This window comes from Chiloscyllium plagiosum, chromosome 3 (genome assembly GCF_004010195.1).
Source record: "Chiloscyllium plagiosum isolate BGI_BamShark_2017 chromosome 3, ASM401019v2, whole genome shotgun sequence".
Taxonomy (NCBI): domain Eukaryota; kingdom Metazoa; phylum Chordata; class Chondrichthyes; order Orectolobiformes; family Hemiscylliidae; genus Chiloscyllium; species Chiloscyllium plagiosum.
In genome coordinates this window covers 134,863,083-134,890,794 of record NC_057712.1, presented here as the reverse complement: position 1 = coordinate 134,890,794, position 27,712 = coordinate 134,863,083, and the positions used below count along the sequence as shown (strand labels likewise).

Sequence of the window (27,712 nt, the reverse complement as noted above, 5' to 3'; positions counted from 1 at the left end):
CCTCAATCCCATGCCTCTGTATTTTGTGCAATAGCCTCCTGTAGGGAACCTTATCAAAAGCCTTAGTGAAATCTATGTACACCACATCAGCTGCTTTACCCTCATCCACCTATTTAGTCATCTTCTCAAAGAACTCAGAAAGGTTTATGAGGCACGATCTACCTTCAAAAAACCATGCTGACTATCCCTAATCAACCAATTCCTCTCTAGATGATTAGAAGTCTTATCTCTTATAACCTTTTCCAACACTTTACCCACAACCGAAGTAAGGCTCACTGGTCTATAATTACCGAGGTTATCTCTATTCCCCTTCTTGAACAAGGGAACAACATTTGCTATCATCCAGTCTTCTGGCACTATTCCTGGAGACAATGACGACAAAGATCAAAGCCAAAGGATCTGCAATCTCCTCCCTGGCTTCCCAGAGAATCCCACGATAAATCCCATCTGGCCCAGAGGACTTATCTATTTTCACACTTTCCAGAATTGCTAACATCTCCTCATTGTGAATCTCACTCCCTTCTAATCTAGTAGCCTGTATCTCAGTATTCTCTTCAACAACATTGTCTTTTTCCAGTGTGAACACTGACAAAAAAATATTCATTTAGTGCTTCCACTATCTCCTCAGACTCTACGTGCCACTTCCCACTCCTATCCTTGATTGGCCCTAATCATTCTCTAGTTGTTCTTTTATTCCTGATATACTTATTCATTGAAAAGTTTAATGTAAATATTAACAATTTAATGCACATTGTGAATAATCTATAGACAGATTATTCACATTTGTGGAACCAATTATGTAATTGTAGTTGTATTGTTCCAAGTGTAAAATGCTATTATAAGTTAAAAGTTTTTTTAAAATGCTGATTGATTGTTTAAGGTTGTATATGATAGGGTTAAGGATGAATGGAAATAAGTCTTGTGTTTTGTTGCGTGTCACACACTTTGTGATGAATACAAGTTTTGGAAAAGATGTTTCATTTCATGAATGTTTTGAATTAGTTTTATAGTCTCATATACTCAAAGAGTACAGTGAAAAGTTTATATGTCGCCACTTACAGCACCATCTTGGCTACAAAGGTACCTAGGTACAGTTTCTTTAGTTACTAAGTCTTAGAAAATAGAGCAGTAAAATGCCCAGCATTGCAAAAATAAAAGCCCAGAACTGCAGTCTTCCAACACATACTATGCTGGTACCTAGCCTTCACTCTGCACTGGGCCTTTGTTCCAGACCAGGCCAGGCTTCACCTTGAGGATCATAAGGCTGGGAGATCCACTGACTTACTATCTCTGTGTCACTCAGTTTGAATACCCCTTATGTCCTCTTCACAATTTACCCAACAAACTATTTTAACCAAGAAAATGTTCAATTTTTAAATCAAAGACTGATCTGATCGGATGCCTGTTGGAAATCTGAACACCTTTCTGTCGCTCTCTGTCTGTTGGTCAATGTGTGTCTATCTGTTTCTCTCTCCTCACCTGGAATATCTCCCCCTGACACTGAGAAGCTCAGATACCACACATCAGATTGTAATCAGATGCTGTGTTTGGGAGCAGGACTTGGCACATGAGATTAGGATGACTGTTCATGTGGATGTTAAAAAGTAGGAATCATTGCTGGTGGAGGCATGTAAAAACAATGTCAGTTTATGTATTTAATTTTGATTGTGGACCAAAATGGAAAAAAGGATTGGTTTAAAACCAAATGACTGTGGAAAAGCACACCGAAAAGAAAGTTACTGAATCTTATTGTGTGCGGAGCTTACACTGTTTCTGTGTTCAAGCGTTGGGGGAGCTTGTTTGTCAGTGGCACAACACCAGGGATGTGTACAGAGTGAGATATTGTCAGGAACAAGGAACTGATAAATTATGCAGTTTTGACCAGGCATAGATGCTAAAGGTCATCAATCTGATGACAACTCTCTGATTAATTCCTGGGTGGCTGAACAGCTTTTAGATGTGAAAGTGGTCTTCTTTATCCAGAAACTGTAAGACTTTGTAGTTAGTGTACTAACTGTCCTCTGGCTCCTGTGAAGAAGTGAAAGGAATCTGAAAAAAGGAGATTGAATGGCAGAAATTGCTTGCAAACAAAAGGATCATTTTAGAGAATCCTGCAAACTGGTGCCATTGAACTGTTGTCTGCCTTTTTTTCCCCCATCCACCCAGAAAACCAGTGTTATTTCATTTGTATCTGTGTGTGTACAATTTTAGGATCATAAGAACTTGCCTCTCACATCTTCTTTAAACTTAACGCCTATTACTTTAAACCAATGTCCCCTAGTAATTGATAGTTCTACCCAGGGGAAAAAAAAGACTCTGATTATCCATTCTATCCACACTTCTCGTAATTTTGAAAATTTCTATCAGGTCACCCTTCATCCATTGAAGTTCAAGAGAAAACAAACCAGGTTTGTCCAATCTCTCCTTATGGATAATACCCTCCAAACCAGGCAACATCCTGGTAAACCATATCTGTATTGTCTCCACATCCTTCTTGTAATGTGGCAACCAGAACTGTACACAATATTCCAAATGTGGCCCAATTAAAGTTCTGTACAGCTGCAACATGACTTGCCAATCTTTATAGTCTATGCCCTGACCGATGAAGGCAATGTATGTTATATACCTTTTTGACCATCTTATCCACTTGTGTTGGCACTTTCAGGGAACTGTGGACCTATATGTTGAGATCCCATTGTATGTTGATGCTACTAAGTGTTCTGCCATTTATTGTATACTTCCCTCCTGCATTAGATCTTCCAAAATACATCACTATGCATTAAACCCCATCTGCCATTTCTCCACCCAAATCTCCAGCCTGCCTTTATCCTGCTGAATCCTTTGGCAATCCTCCTCACCATCCACAGTTCCCTCAATCCGTGTCAGCTGCCAACTTATTAATCAGGCCATCTACATTCCCCTCCGAATTATTTGTGTATACTATAAACTCAAGGGGTCCCAGCACTGATTTCTGCAGAACATCACTGGCCACACATCTCTTGTCAGAAAAATACCACTCCATTTTACTCTCTGTTTTCTGTGACTAAGCCAGTTCTGTATCTATCTTAGCAGCTCACCCTGGTCCCATATGACATAATCTTTTGTATTAGCCGGCCATGGAGGACCTTGTCAAAACCTTGATAAAGTCCATATAGTCAACATCTACCACCCTGCCCTCATTAATCCTCTTTGTCACTTTCTCAAAAAACTCAGTCAAGTTTGTGAGACACAACCTTTCTTGCACAAAGCCATACTGCCCATCACTAATAAGTCCAGACCTTTCCAAATGTGAGTAAATCCTATCCCTAAAAATCTTCTCCAATAATTTCCCTACCACCAACGTAAGACTCTGTGGACTGTAATTTCCTTGATTGTCCCTGTTGCCCTCCTTAAACAAAGAATTATTTTTGGCTATTCTCCAGTCTTCTGGGACCTCTCCTCTCACCAAAGAAGCAAGGCCTCAGTAACCCAGCATCTTCTCTTAAGCGACTTGCCAATTTGATTGAATTCTTTGAGGAAGTGACAGACAGGACTGTTGAGGTTAGTGCAGTGGATGTTTTCTACATGGATTTATTAAGACATTTGACAAGATCCCACATGATAGATTGGTCAAAAAAGTAAAAGCTCATGGGATACAGGGTAATGTGTCAAATTAGATCCAAAATTGTCTTTGTAACAGGAAACAAAAGGGAATGACCGATGGCTGTTCTTCCCAATAGAAAGGTGTTTCAGAGCATTCGGCCTTAGGACATTAACAGTTTGGACTTGAACATGGGGGGACATTTGGAAAATTTGCAGATGATTGTCCAAGCAGCGGATAGTGCAGAGGATAGCTGTAAGCTCCAAAATGGCATAGACAGGTTGGTGGAGTGGGCTGGAAAGTGGCAGATGGAGTTCCACTCTGATAAGTGTGAGGTAATGCGTTAAGGGAGGTCAGACAGGAAAAGGAATACACAATGAATGGGAATATACGGAGAGGGGTGAATGAAGTGAGAGCTCTTGGTGTGTATGTGCACAGGTAACAGTACAGGTAGATATATTTGTAAAGAAGGCTATGGAATGTTCTCCTTCATTGGCAGAGGTATAGAATACAATAGTAGGGATACACTGATACATTAGTGAGGCCGCACTGGAGTATTGTGTGCAGTTCTGATTACCACATTACAGGAAGGACATAATTGCTCTGGAGAGAGTGCAGAGAATATTGACTAGAATGTTGCCAGGGCTGGAGGATTGTGGGTACAAGGAGAAATTGGAGAGGTTGGGGTTGTTTTCCTTGAAATAGAGAAGGCTGAGTGGTGATATAATCAAGGTATACAAAATGGTGATTGGTAGTGATATGGTAGACTGGAGAAACCTGTTTCCCTTGGCAGAGAGTTAAAAAACCTGGGATCATTGATTCAAGCTAACTGACAGATGAATTAGAGGGGACATGAGGAACTTCTTTTCTATGCAAAGGGTAGTGGGTGTCTAGAATTCACTGCATGAGTTGGTGGTTAAGTTGGATTGGTTGTGTGCAGAAAGATAGCATTAGAAAGGACATCTGTGTGTCTTTGGGTCAGTATGGACAAGAGAGCTGGATGACCTCCTTCTGGGCTGTATCATATCTTTGGTTCTATGTTTCCAAACATGGAAACATAGAGAAACATAGAAGACATGAGTAGGAGTAGGCCTTTTGACCCCTCAAGCCAGCTCAGCCATTCAATATGATTGTGGCTGATCATCGAGCTCAGTACCCTCATCCTGCTTCCACCCCCCCCCCCCCCACACACACACACACACACACACACACACCATATGCCTTACTCCCTTTAGCCACAAGATTGTTTGGTAGTGAATTCCACAGGCTCACCACTGTGAGTCCTAAAAGGTTTATCCTTATCCTTAAACTATGACCCCTGGTTCTGGACTTCCTACCATCAGGAGCATCCTTCCTGGATCTAACCTGTCTAGTCCTATTAGATAGTTACAGGTTTCTATGATATTCTACTCTCATTCTTCTAAACTCTAGTGAACATAATCCCAACCAACTCAATCTCTTCTCATATATCAGACCTGCCATCTGAGGAATCAATGTGGTTGACCTTTGCTATGCTCCCTCAATAGCAAAAATGTCCTTCCTCAGATAAGGGGACCAAAACTGCTCACAATCTTCTGATTAAACTGATTCTATTTAAGTGGAATCCACACCATATTAAAAATCAGAACTGTCCCTTGATTTGTTGCTTTAGCTTTGATGGAAGTATGTGGTCTTGGTATCTGAAACAATCTTTTGATTTCATAAAGAGCAAGTGAAGATTTCTCACTAAAAATTAGTGTAAGTTAAGCAACTTGGAAACATGTTTGCTCTGCTTTATTCGTAGGATTATTTTAATGCAAGTATAGTATTTATAAGCACATTTTTCTCCTATCCATTTCCCTGTGTAGGCTTAAACCACTAAAAGGAATACAGGAACTACATCCCTCAGAGCAGGTAGAACAACACCTGGACTCTGTTTCTGACACCAAACAAAATCTGGAATCTGAGCTTCAGTCTCAAGACAAAGTGCATGAACATGTGGAACAGTACACTGATGACAAAGGTAACCACTTAATTTACAAGTTTCCTTCTGTATAAAACAGCAAGTGTGTTATACATTTTGGATAAGACAAATCACTAGTGCAGTACTTTCAGGAATTTTGCCTTCATTTCTAAATATTTGGATTGTTGAACATCTTTCCCTGATGTAGAGCAGAGCACGTCGAGCTGTCCTTGTGTCAATTGTTGGATGTGCTGGTCTTGGAGAGGGTCCAGAGAAGGTTTACAAGAATGATCCGGGGATGAAAGGCTTGTCAATATGAGGAGTGCTTGAAATCTCTGGGTCAGTATTCGATGGAGTTTAGAAGGATGAGTTTGGATGCCATTTTAACCTATAAAATACTGAGAGTCCTGGATAGAGTGGATGTGGAGAAGATGTTTCCACTAGTAGGAAAAATTAGGACCTGAGGGCATAGCCTCAGAGTGAAGAGGCAATGTTTAGATCTGAGAGGAGGAGGAATTTCTTCAGCCAGAGGCTGGTGAATCTGTGGAACTCATTGCCGCAGAAAGTTGTGGAAGCCAAATCATTGAGTGTACTTAAGACATAGATAGATAGGTTCATGAATGGTAAGGGGATCAAGGGTTATGGGGAAAAGTCAGGAAAATGGGTTTGAGAAACATATCAGCCATGATCGAATGGCAGAACAGACTCGATGGGCTGAGTGGCCTAATTCTGCTCCTATAACTTATGATCTTACTGTACTAATATTTCTGCTGGAGATCCACTTGGTCAGCTTTCTATAAGGGTCAGTGCCTGCATCTGTTGAATTGACTTTTTGATATTTGGATTTCACAGTTCAGGGAGTTCCTTTCCTATCAATGGAACTCTGAGCTATCCATTGAGGTGGAGGTTCTGTCCTTAGTCACCATAATGGGGACAGCCAGCCTGTGTCTGCCAGGAATGCTGAAGATGTTTCCCATGCTGCTTCTAAAGTTGAAAGTGCCAACAGCTTCTGTACTGAGGGTAGCCCTCATCCAGTTCCTAAAATAACTGTCAGACTATAGGAGTTCTGACTCCGTTGAATTCAGATTGTACCTCCACATGACAATCCAGCTGAGACAAGGAACTCGGTATTTGGGGACGAACTGACATAACCATGACAATTCCAACACAGCATTCTCTCATACATGGCTAATGACATTTAATGTAGATAACTGTGAAGTAATTAATTTTGATGGAAAGATTGAGGAGAACAGATGTAAAATGAATAGTTCAATTTTAAAGGGAACAGGATTAGAGAGAGCAAGGGATTGTATGCACACATTGTTGAAGGTTGTTAAAACATGTGATTCTTAACTTTATTGATAAAGGCATAGAGCATAAGGGTGAGCAGGTTATCTTAGACATTTATAAATTGCCGAATAGGCCAGTGGAGTATTGTGTCCAGTTCTCGAATCCCTTCACTGTGGAAACAGGCCATTTAGCCCATCGAGTCCACACCGACCCTCTGAAGAGCATCCACCCTTAACTCTGTAACCATATGGCTAATCTAACTACCCTGCACATCCCTAAACACTAAGGATAAATAATAAGCATAGTCGAGAGTGTGTTGCTGGAAAATCATAGCCGGTCAGGCAGCATCTGAGGAGCAGGAGAATCAACGTTTTGGGCTGGAGCCCTTCATCAGGAATCAAGGATTATGGGGAGAAGTCAGGAAAATGGATTTGAGAAACATGTCAGTCATGATCGAATAGTAGCACAGACTTGATGGGCTGCTCCTCTATTCAAAGTTTGTGAGAAGATTTGTAGCTCGGGTGCTTGTTGTTGTGGTTCTGTTGGCTGAGCTGGGAATTTGTGTTGTAGATGGTTCGTCCCCTGTCTCCTCTATCTTATGATCGAATTGTACTAATATTTCTGCTGGAGACACTTGGTCAGCTTTCTATAAGGGTCAGTGCCAAGTTTCCTGATGAAGGGCTCTGGGATGTGGTCTCCTTCTTCAAGTCTCCAGCATCTGCAGACCTCACTTTCTCATAATTTAGCATAGCCAATCGACCTAACCTGCATATCTTTGGACTGCGAAAAGAAGGCAGAGCACCCAGAGTCAACCCATGCAGACACAGGAGCAATGTGTAAACTTCACATAGACAGTCACCCAAGGGTGGAATCAAACCTGGTTCCTTGGCATTGTGAAACAGCAGTGCTAATGACTGAGCCACCATGCCACTCCCACACCTCTAGACACCACACTTCAGAGAAATGCCTTAGAGAAGGTGCCCATCATCCTATGGAAAGATTTACTAGTGTAGTACAAGAGCTGGAGGGCCTCAATTCTGTAAAAAGACTTGAAAATAGTGTTTTTCCCTTTAGAACAGAGAAAGTTCACAAAAAATGTAGAGATATTAAAATCACAATTAACTTTCATTAATATGGATAAACTATTCTCACTGGTAAGGACATTTTAATTGGTAAACAGAGTTCATAGGACTAAGAAGAGCTAAGGATAGGATGATGGGCCATTTTTTAACAGTGATAGGGTGTGATCTTGATTTTTTTTATCTGTCCTTTAGATGTGGGTGTCGCTGGCGAGGCCAATATTTGTTGCCCATTGCTATTTCTCCAGGGGATAGATAAAAGTCAGCTTCATTGACATGGAGTTACATGAGTCTGGAGTAACATATAGGTCAGACCAGGAAAGAGTGAGATTTCCATCCCTGAAGAACATTAGTAAATCAGATGGGTTTTTATCACAATTGACAGTGATTACACGGTTGCCATTAGGCTAGTTTTTTCATTCTAGAATTTGACTGAATTTAAGGTTCCCCATCTGACATGGGGGGATTTAAACCCAGATCCTCAGAATAATTACTCTGAAATTTTGGATTACTTGTTCACTGACTAGTGTTCTGGGAACCAGGTTCAAAACTGGAATTTAAAATCACTTAATAAATCTGGAATTGAAAGTCAGACAATGTAACTATTGTGTAAAAATTCACTTAGTTCATGAAATGCTTTTTGAGAAAGAAACCTGTAGTCTGCCTCATTGTGACTCCAAACGTTTAGCAATGTGACTGCTCTGAATTGCCCAGCAAGCTACTCAAGTCAAGGGCAAATCACATGTGTTACAACTGCTGTCCTTGTCAGTAGAACCCATATCCCATGAAATAAAGGGAACTGGTAATGACAAATTCCAACAAGAGAGATTCTAAACATCTCCCCACAACATTCAGTGACATTACATTTCTGAATTCTAACGGGCATCATCCTGTAGAGAAGTTACCAATGACCAAAGATTTAGCTGGACCAAGTCAGAGCTCGGAATTCTGTGGTGGATAACTCACCTCCTGTCTCCATTTATAAGTCACAATCAGGACTGTGATGGAATGAGTGGAATTGGATTGGATGAGTGTAGCTCTAAACACACTCAAGAAACCCAACTCCATCCAGGACAAAACAATGTTTAATTGGCAGTCCATGTATCTCCCTAAACATTCATTCCTTCTCACATCATTGCACAGTGGCAGCAGCAGTACAAGATGCCCTCCAGCAGCACTCAGTACCTGTGAACTCCGTCTCAAGAAGAATAAGGGTAGTAAATGCATGGCCAACACCTGCAGGTCCTTCTCTGAATCACACACCATCCTAACTTGGGATATTTCTGTTCCTTCATTGCTACTGGAATAAAATCGTAAAGCTCCTTTCTAACAGCATTGTGTGTATACCTACGTTAGATGGACTGTAGTGGTTCAAGAAGGCAGCTATACTCACATTCTCATGAATGGAAAAACAAAAAGAGGCACATGTTATGTCTCAGTTGATGTTATTACTGGACAAGTCAAATGCCAGAATTAAGTCTGATTGATAGGTCAAAGTTTGTTTTGTTTGGTTTTAACAAAGTGATGTCTCACTGAGATACAAGAATGCAATATTGCTGAACTTGGTTTTATCAATAAAACAGTATTTATTAAGTCAAAGTAATAAAGACAAAATGGAATAAACTCAAACTATTTTCACAAAACACAAGTTTACAGACTTTTAAACAGATGGTAACATCTAATTTCATTCATTCTTAAATTCTCCTTTCCAAATCCCTCTGTAAATGGTATAGGGTGCTGACTGAGAGATTGCCCGCACACTGGAGCACTCTTCTCTCTATATCAGACTTGTAGGGTTGAGCCAAAAATGTGGTCCCTAATCTGGAAATAACGGAAGAGCTCTCTACCAGGTAGCGCATATTTGTGACTCAATTCGTTAAAAGACACCAGACATCTCCCTCAAATAAATCTCCCAATTGAGGAGCCTCCCTTGACCTCCCATGCCTAAAAGCTAGAGTCCATTGACCCTGATCTAAATCCTGGGGCTCCATCTACAGGGGTGAATGGTGAGGTCTTGTGTGAATTTCCCTCACCTTGACGCATTATTCTCCACACTATGACCGTACTTAAGATAATCGGGCTTTTACAATGCTCAGCCAAGGATATCATCCTATCCATAAACAATAAATTAACGAGGGAACACCTTACCTGAGAAGCCTCGAGGTCAAGCCATATCAACCTCGCATCCTTGTGCACCCAATTACGCACACATGACAATAGGGCACCTATGTGATATTGCTTTAGATCTGGGAGATCCACCCCGCTATACCCTGTGGGAGCTGCAACTTAGTAAATATAATGAGAGGCCATCTGTGACACCAGATGAAGGACCCAACCAGCCATTTAATTTCCGCAGCACCTATCTGGGCAGCAACAACGGGAGCATTCTCATCGGATATAGTAGCCTTCATTTTTATCAAGGCTATTCAGCCTAACCATGATATTGGTAACCCTTCCCACTGCTGTAGATCCTGCTTTATCCTATCAAACAATTGCACAAAATTAGCTCTGTATAGCTGATGGAAAATGGGGTTAATAAAAATACCCACAGAAAAGAAACCTTTTTTGCGGCCATCGAAAAGGAAACTGTGTTCCATCCTCCAGGTCAGGCACTCCCACCAAGCCCACCAGGGTTATAGCTTTCAACTTTGTAAAGTTTATTCTATATCCTGAGAAGATGCCGAATAATTTAATTTTTTGTATTAGCTGGGGTACGAACTTTACCGGATTAGCCAAAAACAAAGACATCATCAGTGTAGAGAGTAATTTTGTGCTCTCACATTCCTACCTTTGGCGCCACTATTTCAGGGTTCTTCCAAATGGCCTCTGCCAACAGTTCAATTACTAAGGTAAATAATGCGTCAAGGCGAGGGAAACCCTTGTCGGCTGCCTCTCCCAATGCTAAAATTATCCGATTTAACACCATTTGTAAGAATCACCGGCTTGAGGCCCCGATATAGCACTGCCTAGCAAAAGACCCCCAAGACCACCTTATTCTAGGACACCAAAAAGATACGCCCACTCTACCTGATCAAATGCCTTTTTCATACCCAAGGAGACCACCAAACCTGGAATTAACCTCTGCTGGCATATCTGCACTATATTCAACACCCTCCTAATGTTATTGGAAGAGCTACAGCCCTGGATAAAAATAGTGGGCAACACCTTTTCCAATGTCAGGACCAGCATCTTTGACAGGATTTTAAAATCTATATTCAGCAATGAGGTAGGTCTATATGAGGCACAGTCCTCAGAGTCTTTTCCTTTCTTTAAAATGAGGGAGATATTGGCCTTCCGAAGAGAGGATGGAAGGTGGTCCTGGTTATATGAGTGATTATACATTCTCAGGATTGGATCAGCCAACATGTTTATGAATACCTTGTAGAACTCACTGAGGAACCTCTCTGGGCCAGGTGCTTTGGAACTGTCTTACCGCCTCCTGTACCTCCTGTGTTGTTAAGGGTGCATCTAAAAGGGAGATTTGCTCTTCGGTTATACTGGGGAGGTCCATGCTCTCAAATAAGGATTCCATTCTTGCCACCTCATCCTCACAGCACTCTGACTGGTATAATTCCACTTAAAATTTCTGAAATATGGCATTAATCTTTTTCGACTCGTGGATTGCGGAGCATTTTTCTTCCGAGCCAGACAAGCCAGATATCTACCTGGCTTATCCCCGTATTCAAATAACTTTTGCTTTGCAAGGGAGACCTCTCTCTTCGCTGCCCATGTAAGCACTGAATTCAGAGCAGCCCGGAGAGTTGTGACTGTTTGCAGCTTCACCACAGGAGATGGTCTGTCATAATATGCTGACTCAGCTGCTTTTGGCCGGCCCGGAGCATCTGTTGCTGCTCTCTTCTCTGCCTTTCCCTGGTTGCTGAATATAAGATAATCAGACCCCTTAAGTACGCCTTGGTAGTCTCCCAAAGCACTGACGGATTACTGGCTGTACCCGAATTATGTCCCAAAATGCCTCAAACTCCCTTTTGAGGTACTCCATAAATTTCCAGTCTTTCAAAAGAAACAGATCCATGCACCAGTGTTGCATGTCTATTCCATTACCCTTAATCTTGACATCCAAGTACACTGCTGAATGGTCCAAAATAGCAATGTTCCCAATCCTGCAAGATAATGCCAAATCCAAACAGACCAATCGGGCAAAGAACATATTAATTCTCGTGAGGCACTTGTGCGGGTTGGAGTAGAAAGTAAAATCCCTACCAATAGGATAGAGACATCTCCACACATCCACCAGCTCAAACTCCCCACACAAATCCATTGACTGTTTAGATTGCAGGGAGATACCCAAGAGACCCCTTGGCATCCTGTCCACCTCGGGGTCCATGAGACGTTAAAGTCTCCTCCTATGATCATATGGCGCACACCAAGAGCCATTAATTTAGAGACTGTGTCAATTAAGAATTTAAGGGTGTGCGCCAGGGGACAAAAGATGTTCAGGATGCCATACTCTTCCTCGCGTATTAAGGCTTTGAGAATGATGAACCGCCCATATTCATCCTTGATTTGTTCTACTATCTGGAATGGGAGTTTCCTTTGTACTAGTATCGCCACTGCTCTACTCTTGGAGTTGAAAGAGGAGAAGAATACCCTACCAAATCCTTCCTGCTGCAACTTCAAATGTTCCCTGTTAGTTAAGTGTATTTCCTGCAGCACAGCGATGTCAACCCTTTCCTTTCTAAGGTTTGAGAGCACTTCTTCCTTTTATTCGGAGAATGGCACCTTTTATATTCCAGGTGCACCATCTAAATGAACCACTAGCCATGACTGCACATAGCAGCCTGCGGTCCCCCAAGAGGAAGAAACTTATTCATGGTGCGCCGAGTGAAAAAAAGATCTAAAACCTATCCTTACAAATATTACTAGGACTAAAAAAAACACTAACCACTATACTTAACCAAGCAAACATATAAATAACGAATGGCCGGAGATTTCCCTCCTTGCCCATAGGGGCCATTCATCCTAAACCTTACAACCATCCTGGTTCCTTCCAGCAAAGGCCGTGCCCCAGACCCAAGCAATACCAAGACAAAGAAAACTTATTATTTACACATGGGAGTTAACAATGGCGCCCACCCCGTCCCCTCCATACATTGACCCCATTCATCTTCCACCTGTCACCATTGTCCATTATTGTCTTTGTTTATTTTGCCTGACCCAGATCATTTATTTCAGACAGTCCAAAAAGTTACTTGCTTTTTCTGCCGAGTCAAAATTATAAATAGACCCTCCACGACTAAAGCGCAGTACTGCCGGGTACCACAGAGTATTGGACATTCAAGTCTCTCAATTTCTTCTTGACGTCATCAAAGGATTTCCTTTCCGTGATTATGGCCCCAGAGAAGTCTTGAGAAAACAATTTTCAATCCTTGTACACCAGGGCCTGTGAATCTCTTCCCAGTCTTCTAGAGGCTTCCATTATCAGCTGCTTCTCTTTATAATCCTGGAGTCCCACTAGGACTAGGCGGGGGCACATCGCGATCCAGTGGGCCTGCTCCATACACACCCGGCTCAACTCGACCTCCAGCCCCAGGTGCTGTGGGAGCCACTATTCCAGGAAGGTAACCAGGTTCTCACCTTCCTCACGCTCCAGGAGCCCAACAATTTGTAAGGTCTTCCTCTGACCTCAATTCTCGAGTTTGTCGACCTGATCCAACAGGGCCCGAACCAGATCTTCCAGTGTTCGGATCAGCACCTCCGAATTCTCCGCCATGCTCTCCGCCGCCATTCCTTTGTTCGACCAGCTTGACGCGTCGATCCAATGCTTGGATCTCCTGCTCATGCTTTTACAGCATGGCAGAGATCAGTTTCAATGCTGAGTCGATTCTCTCTTGCAGTTTAACAAACTGAGACTAGATTCTGCTGCTCCAACAGGTTGAAAGGTGCTGCGAGAGTCAGGACTGTGGCCGTGGGTGCTTCCTGCACTATAAGGGAGTGCCCTGTTTGCTGCGATCCTTTGGCTCCCTTTCCTTTATTAAACTTCATCTTATTCCCAGATCGTAAGGATGCAAATTTAAAAGGTTCTAGGTACTTTATATGTTATTTTAACAGACGTTTCTTATAATTGACTACCGGGGTGGGGTGCTGAAAACTCATCTTACTTGGGTTTTGATGCAGACCCCGAGCACAGCAGACGTATCAGATCGCAGCCATCTTGGATTCCCCAGAATCTACAGGATCCTGGAGGAAGAGCAGTCAGAAGTCATGGTACATTTTGGTACCAATGACATAGATAGGAAAAGGGAGGAGGACCTGACAAGAGAATATAGGAAGTTAGCTTGGAAGCTAGAAGGCAGGACGAGCAGAGTAGCAATCTCAGGATTGCTACTGGTGCCAGGGACTAATGAGGCTAGGAAAAGAGAGCGAGTGCAGATAAACAGGTGGCTGCCGGGCTGGTGTAGGTGGGAGGGCTTCAGGTATGTGGATCATTGGGAAACCTGCTGGGGATGATGGGACCTGTATAAGGAGGACGTGTTGCACTTGCACTGAAGGGGCACCAATATACTGGTCAGGAGGTTTGCTAGAGCTCTTTGGGAGAGTTTAAACTAGATTGGCAGGGGGGTGGGAACCTGAACTATGGATGAGACGTTGGAGTGGGAACGAACAGCGAGATATTGCATGCAGAGAGTCTGTGAGGAGGGATAGGCACTTGACTGGGCAAAGTTGCAGTCAGTGTGATGGATTGAAGGGTGTCTATTTTAATACCATAAATATTAAGATTAAGGGAGACAAACTCAGAGCATGGATCAGTGCTTGGAATTATGATATTGTGGCCATTATGGAGACATAGATATCATAGGGGCAGGAATGTTTGATGGATGTTCCAGGGTTTAGAGGTTTCAAAAGGAATGGTGGGGAGGTAAAAGAAAGCGTGGAGTGGCATTGCTACTTAGGGATAGTATCACAGCTGTAGGAAAGAAGGTCATCGAGGAGGGCTTGGGTGAAAGTCAGAAACAGGAAAGGGGCAGTCAGTTTACTGGGAGTTTTCCACAGACCCCCAGTTGCAACAAAGACACAGAGGAGCAGATTGGGGAGGCAGATTTTGGAAAGATGCAGAAGTAACAGGTTTGTCGTCATGGGTGACTTTAACTTCCTTATATTGTTCGGAATGTACTTCGTTAAAATGGTTTGGATGGAGCAGTGTTTGTCAGGTGTGTCCAGGGTTGGTTCCTGACTTAATATGTAGATAGGCTAACTAGAGGGAGGCCATATTGAATTTGGTGTTTGGCAACGAACCATGCCACGTGTCAGATCTCTTGGTGGGAGAGCATTTTGGTGACAGTGATCACAACACCCTGACCTTTACTATACTTATGGGGAGGGATCAGAGCAGATGGTACGGAAAAGTATTTAATTGGGGGAGGGAGAATTACAATGCTATTTGGCAGGAACTGGGGTGCCTAAATTAGGAACAGATGTTCTCAGGGAAATGCACAACAGAAATGTGGAGATTGTTTAGGGAGCAGTTGCTGATAGTGCTGGACAGATTTGTCCCACTGAGGCAAGGAAGTGATGGTAGGGTGAAAGAAACTTGGGTGACAAGGAATGTGGAACAATCAGTCCAGCTCTGCACCATGTCAATGTCTGGTTGCAACCTACAACAGCCCTCCATACGATCCACCACTCCACCAACCACTGTATCATTGGCAAACTTACTAACCCACCCTTCCACTTGCTCATCCAAGTCATTTATAAAAGTCACAAAGAGCAGAGGTCCCAGAACAAATCCCTGTGGATCACCACTGGTCACCGAGCTCTAGGCTGAATACTGTCCATCTACTACCACCTTCTATGGGTCAGCCAATTCTGTATCCAGACAGCCAGTATACCATGCCTCCTCACTTTCTGAATTAGCCTTCCACGGGGAACCTTATCAAACACCTTGCTAAAATCCATATACACCACATCCACTGCTCTACCTTCATCATGTTGCAGTTGTATAAGACTCTGGTGCGGCCGCATCTGGAGTATTGTGTGCAGTTTTGGTCGCCATACTATAGGAAGGATGTGGAGGCACTGGAACAGGTGCAGAGGAGGTTTACCAGGATGTTGCCTGGTATGGTAGGAAGATCGTATGAGGAAAGGCTGAGGCACTTGGGGCTGCTTTCATTGGAGAAAAGAAGGTTTAGGGGTGACTTAATAGAGGTGTACAAGATGATTAGGGATTTAGATAGGGTTGACCATGAGAACCCTTTTCCACATATGGAGTCAGCTATTACAAGGGGGCATAGCTTTAAATTAAGAGGGGGTAGGTATAGGACAGATGTTAGGGGTAGATTCTTTACTCAGCGAGTCGTGAGTTCATGGAATGCCCTGCCACTAGCAGTGGTGCATTCTCCCACTTTATGGGCATTTCAACGGGCATTGGATAGGCATATGGAAGATAGTGGGCTAGTGTAGGTTAGGTGGGCTTGGATCGGCGCAACATCGAGGGCCAAAGGGCCTGTACTGCGCTGTATTCTTCTATGTTCTATATTCTATCAACGTGTTTTGTTACATCCTCAAATAATTCAATAAGGTTTGTGCAGCATGACCTGCTCCTCACAAAAGCATGCTGACTAACTCTAATCAAACAATGGCTTTCCAAGTAATCCTAAATCCTGTCTCTTAGAATCCTCTCCAATACATTTCCCACCACAGACGTAAGACCTACTGTCTATAATTCTCAGGGTTATCTCTATTTCCTTTCTTGAGCAAGGGAATAACGTTTGCCACCTTCCAATCGTCCGGCACTATTCCAGTGGACACTGAGGATGCAAAAATCATTGCCAAAGGCGCAGAAGTCTCTTCCCTTGCTTCCTGTAATAATTTAAGGGATATTCTGTCTGGTCCAGGGAACTTATCTACCCTCACGTTTTTCAAGATCTTCAGCACCTTTTCCTTCTTAACATCAACCTGTTCCAGTGTATCCATCTATTTCACTCTGCCCTCACAAACGACAAGGTCCCTCTCAGGAGTGAATACTGAAGAAAAATATTCATTAAGGACCTCCCCTACTTCCTCCAACAACAGGCGCAAGTTTCCTCCACTATCCCTGACCAGCCTATCCTCACTCTGGCCATCCTTATGTTCCTCACTTAAGTGTAGAACACCTTAGAACAAAGAACAGGTCCTTTGCCCCTCGAAGCCTGTGCTGATCCCAATCCTCTATCTAAACCTGTCACCTACTTTCTAAGGATCTGTATCCCTCCATTCCCTACCCATTCATGTATCTGTCTACATTCATCTTAAATGACGCTATCATGCCCGCCTTTACCACCTCTGCTGGCAACGTATTCCAGGCACCCACCATCCTCTGGCTAAAGAACTTTCCACACATATCTCCCCTAAACTTCTTCCCTCTCACTTAGAATTTGCGACCCCTAGTAATTGAGTTCCCCCACTCTGGGAAAAAGCTTCTTGCTATCCACCCTGTTTATACCTCTCATGATTTTATAGACCTCAATTAGGTCACCCCTCAATCTCTCTTCATAGCTAGCGTCCTCCATACCAGGCAATATCCTAGTGAACCTCCTCTCGACCCTCTCCAAAGCATCCACATCCTTTTGGTAATATGGCGACCAGAACTGTTCCGCTTTCTAATGAAAATAATCCTAATCTACTCAATCTCTCTTCATAGCTAGCGCCCTCCAAACCAGGCAATATCCTAGTGAACCTCCTCTCGACCCTCTCCAAAGCATCCACATCCTTTTGGTAATATGGCGACCAGAACTGTACGCAGTATTCCAAGTATGGCTGAACCAAAGTCCCATACAACTGTCGCATCACCTGCAAACTCTTGTATTCAGTACACCATTAAATGAAAGAAAGCATGCCATATACCTTCTTGTTCACTCTATTGACCTGCGTTGCCCATCTTCAGGGTACAATGGACCTGAACACCCAGATCTCTCTGTACATCAGTTTTCCCCAGGGCTTTTCCATTTACTGTACAGTTTGCTGTTGAATTGGATCTGCCAAAATGCATCATCTTGCATTTGCCTGGATTGAACTCCATCTGCCATTTCTCCACCCAACTCTCCAAGCTATCTATATTCTGTCGTATTCTCTGTTACAGATCCCTTCACTGTCTGCTACTCCACCAATCTTAGTGTCACCTGCAAACTTGCTAATCAGACCACCTATGTCTACCTCCAAATCATTTACGTATATCACAAACAACAGTGGTCCCAGCACGGATCCCTGTGGGATACCACTGGTCTAAGGTCTCTACTTTGAGAAGCTCCCTTCCACTACTACTCTCTGTCTCCTGCTGCCCAACCAGTTGTCTATCCATCTAGCTATTACACCCTGGACCCCATGCGACTTCACCTTCTCCATCAGCCTATAGTGGGGAACCTTAGCAAATGCCTTACTCAAGTCCATGTGTAATACATCCACAGCCCTCCTGTCATCCATCACTTCCTCATTTGTCACTTCCTCAAAGAATTCTATTAAGTTGGTAAGACATGACCTTCTCTGCCCAAAACCATGTTACCTATCACTGATAAGGCCATTTTCTTCCAAATGGGAATAGATCCTATCCCTCAGTATCTTCTCCAGCAGCTTCCCTACCACTGACGTCAGGCTCACCGATCTGTACTTACCTGGATTATCCCTGTACCCTTCTTAAAGAAGGGGACAACATGAGCAATTCTTCAGTCCTCCAGGACCTCACGTATGTTTAAAAATGCTGCAAAGATATCTATTAAGGCCCCAGCTATTTCCTCTCTCGCTTCCCTCAGTAACCTGGAATAGATCTCATCTGGACCTGTCCACCTTAATTCCTTTTAGGATAGTGAACATTTCCTCACAGCACGGTGGCTCAGTGGTTAGCACTGCTGCCTCACAGCACCAGAGACCCGGGTTCAATTCCCACCTCAGGTGACTGTGTGGAGTTTGTACATTCCCCCTGTGTCTCTGTGGGTTTCCTCTGGGTGCTTGGTTTTCTCCCACAGTCCAAAAATGTGCAGGTGAGGTGAATTGGCCATGCTAAATTGCCCACAGTGTTAGGTGAAGGGGTAAATGTAGGGGTCTGGGTGAGTTGTGGGTCGGTGTGGACTTGTTGGGCCGAAGGGCCTGTTTCCACACTGTAAGTAAGTAAAAAAGTCTCTCTCTCTCTCTTTATGCCGACTTGATCTAGAGTAATCAAACAGCTATCCCTAACCCCAAAATCCCTCTCCTCGGTGAATACCAATCCAAAATGTTCATTAAGAATATCACCCATTTTCTTTGACTCCACGTATAACTTTCCTCCTTTGTCCCTGAGCGGGCCAACCCTTTCTCTAGTTACCCTCTTGTACCTTATATGAATAAAAGGCTTTGGAATTTTCATTAATCCTGTTTGCTAAACATATTTCATGACCTCTTTTGGCCCTCTTAATTCCTCGTTTCAGATTGGTCCTACTTTCCCGATATTCTTCCAAATCTTCATCTGTTTTCAGTCACCTAAACCTTATGTATACTTTCTTTTTCCTCTTAGCTCATCTCACAATTTCATCTGTCATCCATGGTTCCCTAATCTATCCATTTCTATTCCTCGTTTTCACAGGATATGTCTGTCCTGCACTTGAATCAACCTCTCTTTAAAAGCCTCCCACATATCAAATGTGGACTTACCTTCAAACAGCTGCTCCCAATCCACATTTCCCAGCTCCTGCTGAATGTTGCTATATTTGGCCTTACCGCAGTTTAGTACTCTTCCTTTAGAACCACTCTCGTCTTTGTCCACGAGTATTCTAAAACTTACGGAACTGTGATCACTATTCCCAAAGTAATCCCATCCTGAGACTTCAACCGCCTGGCTGGGCTCATTCACTAATACCAGGTCCAGTATGGCCCCTTCCCGTGTTGGACTATTTACATACTGCTCTATAAAACCCTCCTGGATGCTCCTTACACATTATGCTCCATCTAGACCTCTAAGGCTCAGTGAATTCCAGCCAATGTTGGAAAATTAAAATCTCCTATTACCACTGCAGTGTTGCTCCTCCATCTTTCCAAAATCTGTTTTCATATTTGTATCTCTATCTGACACTTGCTGATGGGCGGCCTGTAGTACTGCCCCAACATTGTTACTGCATCCTGCCTATTTTTGAGCTCTGCCCATATTACCACACTACTCAAGTCCTCCATAGTGCCCTCCTTCAGCATAGCTGTGATATTCTGTCTGACCAGTAATGCAAGTCATCCAACCCTTTCACCTCCCTCTCTGTACCGCCTGAAGCATCTATATTTTGGGATATTTATTTGCCAATCATGCCCTTCCTTCAGCCAAGTCTCAGTAATAGCAATGACATCATGCTCCCAGGTATTAATCCAAGCTCTAAGTTCATCTGTCTTACTTACTACACTTTTCACGTTAAAACAAATGCACCTCAGACCACCAGTCCCTTCGTGTTCATCATCTGCTCCCTGCCTTCTCTTCCCATTACTCACGCTGACTTCATGAACTAGTTCCTTACGGGCTTTACTTACTACCTCCTTACTGTCCACTAACCTCCTCATTTGGTTCCCATCCCCCTGCCATATTAGTTTAAACCCTCCCCAATAGCGTTAGCAAAAGCACTCCCAAGAACATTGGTTCCAGTCCGGCTCAGGTGTAGACCGTCCCATTTGTAATAGTCCCACCTCCCCCAGAACCGGGTCCAATGTCCCAAAGCTCTGAAACCCTCCCTCCTGCACTTCTCTCGAACCACGCATTCATCCTGCCAATTCTTTCATGTCTACTCTGACTGGCACATGGCACTGGTAGCAAGTGCTGAAATTACTACCTCTGAGGTCCTACTTTTTAACTTGGCTCTTAACTCACTAAATTCTTCTTGTAGGACCTCATCCTGTTTTTTACCTAAATCATTGGTGCCTCTATGCACCATGACAGCTTGCTGTACGCCCTCCCCCTTCAGAATGTTCTACAGCCGATCTGAGACATCCCTGACCTGTGCACTTGGTAGGCAACATACCATTTGGGAGTCTTGTTTTGACCACATAACTGTCTATCTACAATTAAGCCCCCTATGACTATAGCCCTTCTACTCTTTTCCCTGCCCATCTGTACAGCAGAGCCAGCCACTGGCTACTGTTGGGTTCACAACTCTTGGGTTTGGGGTTTTCCTTAATCCTACTTGCTAAAGCTTTTTCATGCCTCTTCTAGCTCTCCTAAATCCATTCTTCAGTTCCTTCCTGGCTACCTTGTAACCCTGTAGAGCCCTGTCTGATCCTTGCTTCCTCAACCTTAAGTAAGCTTCCTTCTTCCTCTTGACTAGATGTTCTACATCTCTTGTCATCCAAGGTTCTTTCACCCTACTATCCCTTCCTTGCCTCAGTGGGGCAAATCTGTCCAGCACTATCAGCAAGTGCTCCCTAAATAATCTCCAGATTTCTGTCATGCATTTCCCTGAGAACATCTGTTCCCAATTTATGCTCCACAATTCCTGCCTAATAGCAAAGTTAAAAATCACAAAACATCAGGTAATCGTCCAACAGGTTTAATTGGAAGCACACTAGCTTTCGGAGCAACGCTCCTTCATTAGGTGATTGTCACTCCAAAAGCTAGTGTGCTTCCAATTAAAGCTGTTGGACTATAACCTGGCGTTGTGTGATTTTTAATTTTGTACATCCCAGTCCAACATCGGCATCTCCAAATCATGCCTAATAGCATTGTAACTCCCCCTCCCCCAGTTAAATACTTTCCCATAACATCTGCTCCTATCCTTCTCCATGAGTATAGTAAAGGTCAGGAAGTTGTGATCACTGTCACCGAAATGCTCTCCCACTGAGAGATCTGACACCTGACCTGGTTCACTGTGGCATGCTGAACAAAGAGTGCTATAATACACCTGAATTGCTTAGCTTGAGCCCAGACGTGCAATCACCTGCAATTATAGGCTGTGTATGTAAATACCAGGAGCTGCAATAAGAATTCATTCAATTTTTCAGTACTTTAGTACTATGTGACCCAAGTCTCAAATTTATGTCTTGGGAGCTCACAGTGTGACAACTGCAGATCATGCCATGCTGTCAATTCTGTGTGAAGTACATTTTCAGGATGATTGAGGAGATCCGTATGTGCTGCCCTACCAAATTGTACTCCTGCCATCTGGTAGAGAGGGATTTGGTGTCATAGTTCTGAAATTCATCTATTTGACACTCTCATAATTCTGTGAGATAGCACACTGGAAATCAAGCCCCATCTTTTCTGGAATCATTCCAGAGAAGTTAAAATATTTGAAAGAAATTATGGAAAAATCCCTAAACTACCCGAGTTTCAGTCCCAGGTTGATAGAAAGCATGGACCAGGTTTCTGTATGTAATAGAAACATAGAAACATAGAAAATAGGTGCAGAGCAGGCCATTCGGCCCTTTGAGCCTGTACCATCACTCAATATGATCACGGCTGATCATGTAATCTCAGTATCCTATTCCCGCATTCTCTAAGTACCCCCAGATCCCTTTAACCTCAAGGGCTATGTCCATCTCCCTCCTGAATATATCTAATGAACTGGCCCCAAACAGGTTTCTGTGGGAGAGAATTCCACACGTTCACAACTTTTCCTCATCTCAGTCCTGAATGGCTTACTCCTTATTCTTAGTTAAAAATCATACAACACCAGATTGTAGTCCAACAGTACAAGCCTTTGTCAGGTAGTTCCTTCAGAAGGAGCTGTACTCCGAAAGCTTGTAATTCTAAATAAACCTGTTGGACTATAACTTGGTGTTGTCTGATTTTTAACTTTGTCCACTCCAGTCCAACACAGGCACCTCCACATCATGGCCCTTACTCTTAGACTGTGACCTCTAGTTCTAGACTTCGCAATATTGGGAAGATTCTTCCTACATCTAGCCTGTCCAGTCTCACCAGGATTTTATATGTTTCTATGAGATCTCCCTCCTTATTTTATGAAATTCCAGTGAATACAAACCTAGTCGACCCAGTCTTTCCTCATATGTCAGCCCTGCCATCCCGGGAATCAGTCTGGAGAACCTTTGCTGGACTCCCTCAGTGGCAAAAATGTCCTTCCTCAGACTAAGAGTCCAAAACTACACACAACACTCAAGGTATGGCCTTATCAAGGTCCTGTATGTCTGTGGTAAGACATCCTTACTCCAATACTCAAATCCTCTTGCTATGAAGGCCATCATGTCATTAGCTTTCCTCATCGTCTGCTGCACCAACATGCCAAGCCTCAGCGACTGTTCCACCATGATACCCAAGTCTCGTTACACCTCACCTCTTCTTAAACTGCCACCATTCAGATAATAATCTGCCTTCCTGTTTTTGTGACCAAAGTGGTTAACCTCACATTTAGCCACATTGGATTGCATTTGCTGAGTATTTACGTACTCAGCCAGCCTGTCCAAGTCACCCTGTACCCTCTTAGCATCATCCTCACAGCACACACTGCCACCTAGCTTAGTGTCATCTGTAAATGTGGAGATATTGCATTCAATTCCTTCATCCAAATCATTAGTGTATATTGTGAACAGTTGGGGTCCCAGCACTGCGGTAGCCCACTCATCACTGCCTGCCACTCTGAAAAGCACCTATGTATTCCAATTCTCTGCTTCCTGACTGCCATCCAGTTCTCTATCTATGTCAATAAATTACCTCCGAAATCATGAGCTTTAATTTCCCTTACTAATATCTCATGCGGAACCTGGTCAAAAACATTTTGGAAGTCCAGATACACATTTTCTGATTCACCCTTGTCCACTCAACTGGTCATATTTTCAAAAAATTCAAGGAAATTTGTCAATAATAACAATCGCTATTTATTACAGGTAATTATATTCTATCAAATAATGAAATTACTTTTGTAAGTTAAAATTCTAAACTACCTAAAAAATCCTGTTTTCACACACATAGACATACAAACATAAAGAGGGGAAAACAGTTTTGTAGTTATTATCCCTGATATTTGTTGGATTGTTTCTTGTTGATCTGAAGGTTTTTCCTTGGCTTTCCTTTTTATGAATGCTTCTATTGGTTTGCAAAAGGCGCAGGGTCGCTGTTACACTTATAAAAGATCTCTGACTTATTCAATTCAACTTGCAGCAACTTTTGAAGGAAAGATAAGCTTGGTTTCTTCAGGTATAAAGTGAACGAATGATTTTATTGTCATGTGTATTTTATGGTGAGGTAAACAGTAAAATACAGTGAAAAGCTTTTCTGCTATTGCCATGATTGGCACCATTTTGAATAGTTTTAAGAATAAAGAAAGTAAGCTATAGCTTAAAGAGAGTCCATCAATCCTGAGCCAACTCATCATCAATGGTGCATGTGCCTCCATCCCTCCTCCATGACCTCGTTGCTATCAATATTGGACCCAATAACCACTCTTCAGGCACCATCTTTCACTGCTGGGCAGATTCTCCTCCGCCACCGCCTCACAGATGCTTGCAACGGCCAGCCATTAGGTCCACCACATCGATGTTGCTGTGATGCCCTTTCACGACCGCTTTGCTGCCACCAGTACTGGACTCAACCAGTGATGGAGTCGCCAATCCTTAAGCACCTTCTTTCGCTGCTTGGCCTCGATCACCAATGTTGCATACACCGAGGTTACAGCCAGTAATTCCAATGCCAGCTCACCGCCACCATGGACACTGAACTGGGCCCACTCTGCTACCATGAGCTCCATACTGAGCCTATTCACTGCTACCATGAGCTTCACACTGGGCCCACTCACTGCTACCATGAGCTTCACACTGAGCCCACTCTCTGCTACCATGAGCTTCACACTGAGCCCACTCACTGCTACCATGAGCTCCACACTGAGCCCGCTCACTGCTACCACGAGCTCCACACTGGGCCCACTCTCTGCTACCATGAGCTCCACACTGGGCCCACTCACTGCTACCATGAGCTTCACACTGGGCCCACTCACTGCTAACATGAGCTTCACACTGGGCCCACTCTCTGCTACCATGAGCTTCACACTGAGCCCAGTCACTGCTACCATGAGCTCCACACTGAGCCCACTCTCTGCTACCATGAGCTCCACACAGAGCCCACTCTCTGCTACCATGAGCTCCACACTGGGCCCACTCACTGCTACCATGAGCTCCACAATTGGCCCACTCACTGCTACCATGAGCTCCACACTGAGCCCGCTCACTGCTACCATGAGCTCCATACTGAGCCCACTCTCTGCTACCATGAGCTCCACACTGGGCCCATCACTGCACCATGAGCTTCACACTGAGCCCACTCTCTGCTACCATGATCTCCACACTGGGCCCACTCACTGCTACCATGAGCTTCACACTGAGCCCACTCTCTGCTACCATGAGCTCCACACTGAGCCCACTCACTGCTACCATGAGCTCCACACTGAGCCCACTCACTGCTACCATGAGCTCCACACTGGGCCCACTCTCTGCTACCATGAGCTCCACACTGAGCCCACTCACTGCTACCATGAGCTCCACACTGGGCCCACTCACTGCTACCATGAGCTCCACACTGAGCCCGCTCACTGCTACCATGAGCTTCACACTGGGCCCACTCTCTGCTACCATGAGCTCCACACTGGGCCCACTCACTGCTACCACGAGCTCCACACTGGCCCACTCACTGCTACCATGAGCTCCACACTGAGCCCACTCACTGCTACCACAAGCTCCACACTTGGATTATCACCACCTTCAATGGTAGTAAAAGGCATTCAATATCAAGTGAAAAAAACAAGTGTCACAAAGCTTGTCTAGTTTTTTTTAGAAAGCTGTTCCTTAGCTCAAGGAGACCCTATCCTTGACCGGCTGGTCTCCAATCAGTCTGGTTTGGTACAGAGCTGAAAGGATTTTGAGAGGCCTTTTGTTTATGTGTAAACAGATGAGACTTCAGGCCAAAGTGGTCATGTTTTAGAAGTGACCTGTATAAAGAAAGGGGAGTGGTCAGCTCTCTAGTTGAGCTGAGCAGTTTTAGTTCAGTCTTCAACTGGGGAGACGTTCAACAGGGAGCTGTGTGGAAACTCTGTCTCTTTTTTTGCCCTTCAACTTCAACCTGTAAGCATGTGTTCCATTTATATTGGGTTTTAAAGGGAGTTTGCTTATTGGGACTGTTGTGTATATTCGGAACAGCATAATTAAGTCTAGCTGGATAGGCTGAGTTCTGTATGGGTTCTTTATTCTGTTCTTTGTAGTTCATTGCATAATTTTGTGAATGAGATTTTGTCTGTTTTAAAATCTAGTAGTCAATCTAGCTAACTTAATCTGGGTAATTTTCACTGTACACTTAGCGAAACAAATTGCAAAGCTATGGTCTGAGCTGCCTGCTTAAGAATGTTTGAGTCATCTGGCTTAGTCCATAACACAACAAAGGAGAAAAAAAAGGAAAAGGAATGCAGTTGGAGCACATGGGTCCAAGCACCGGAACCCTAGTCTACCACCATCTTGGAAATGCTCACTTCAGAGAACTGAGAGAGAATGTTTTGGCTGCTGCAGCCTGCTGGCTTTCCTTTCTGGTCTGACAAGTGTCTCTCTGTCCTGCGAACAAGCTGTCCAGGTTCCTGACACCTAATCACCTTGTTGTTGGCAGTTAGAGGACCTTTCTCATTAATAACTGTTCCCCAGTCTACAAACCAATCTGCTTCATTTGTAACCAATTGCTTGGTTCCAGATCATCAGCACACTGCTGAAATCCACAGCTACAGAGAATTCACAGCAGTTATCAAATTCCTCACCTTCAAAATGCAACATTCTTGGAAACCCCTGGGTTTGAAAACAGCACTTTCTTATTTCAGTCTACAATTTTAAAAAGCATAAAACCAAAAAGACGCGTACAAGGAAACACAGAACTGACTTTCCATTCTTCTTGGAAATGTGGATTCCATGAGCTACTTTTGGAGAGACTCTAAGTCTAAGTGAGGATGATGGTACATAGTAAGATTCTGAGAGAACAGTAAATGAAATTCATGACCATGTGTTAGTCTTTGTGTTGGATAGTCTACTGAGAAGTTGATAATTACATGGACTGAGTGTGATGTGTTGTAAGGAAGGATCTGGAACTGTTTGAGAAAAAAATGTTTTATTGAAGGAGATCAATGATGTAAGCAACTGAAATAATGCAACTTCTTAAGATGCTTGCCTGACAAAGAGTTGGCTGACATTTACTTGTGAATATTTGATTGTTTTTAGTAATTCAGTTAGTTATCTGAAAATGCTGCTTTCTGATGCTGTGCCTTTGTCTAAAGACAAAATGATAAATGACAGACGTTTCCCCTGTTGCCAGACCAGATGGTTCCTTGAAATCAATTAAACATACACCACACTTCAGCTATTTCATGGCCATTTAAGATTTCCCTGCAGTGCAGCAAGCCTGCTGCTTATTGGATGAGAAAGAACATTTTTGATGGACAAATCTTTTGCTTATTTGATTTCCAATTGTCTGTGGTATATTATAAACCATTGATTAAATTTTAAAAATTCTGGATAGTTGGAGGAAAAACAGGTGTCACTGGAACAGTGCATTTTATAGTGTTGGTGACTTATTTTCTCGGGTTCTCTTATGTAAGCTGGAAGTAATGCCACATATTCTATCAATTACTCTTCAACTAATCCTGCCCTTTTTCACTCAGCTTCAGTACTTTGTATGGTGCTGCATTACTGAGTGGATGCAGGGCTGATTATAGAGAAACATCAGCAGAATCTTAGAAGAACACTTTCAAATTGGTGAATGACAACAGAGGGCTACGTGCATGCTAAGCACCAGAAGCAGTACGCTGTAGATCAAATTAAAAGGTCCCATGGCTAAAGGATCAAGTTAATGTTTTGCAGCCCTCCCATGTACTGCCAAGAACAATGAAAAATAATCAAATCATTAGC

At 43.4% G+C, this 27,712-nt stretch overlaps 1 protein-coding gene across 1 annotated transcript in view; it reads left to right on the top strand.

Moving 5' to 3' along the window:
* The first annotated feature begins 5,244 nt into the window (after positions 1-5,244).
* LOC122540190 (dynein axonemal heavy chain 6-like) overlaps positions 5,245-27,712 on the top strand; it is a 472,579-nt gene continuing 450,111 nt past the window's right edge. Inside the window, exons 1-2 of the mRNA XM_043675544.1 lie at positions 5,245-5,255; positions 5,428-5,582. Coding sequence (XP_043531479.1) covers positions 5,245-5,255; positions 5,428-5,582 — 166 coding nt within the window. The remainder of the gene's footprint in view (positions 5,256-5,427; positions 5,583-27,712) is intronic.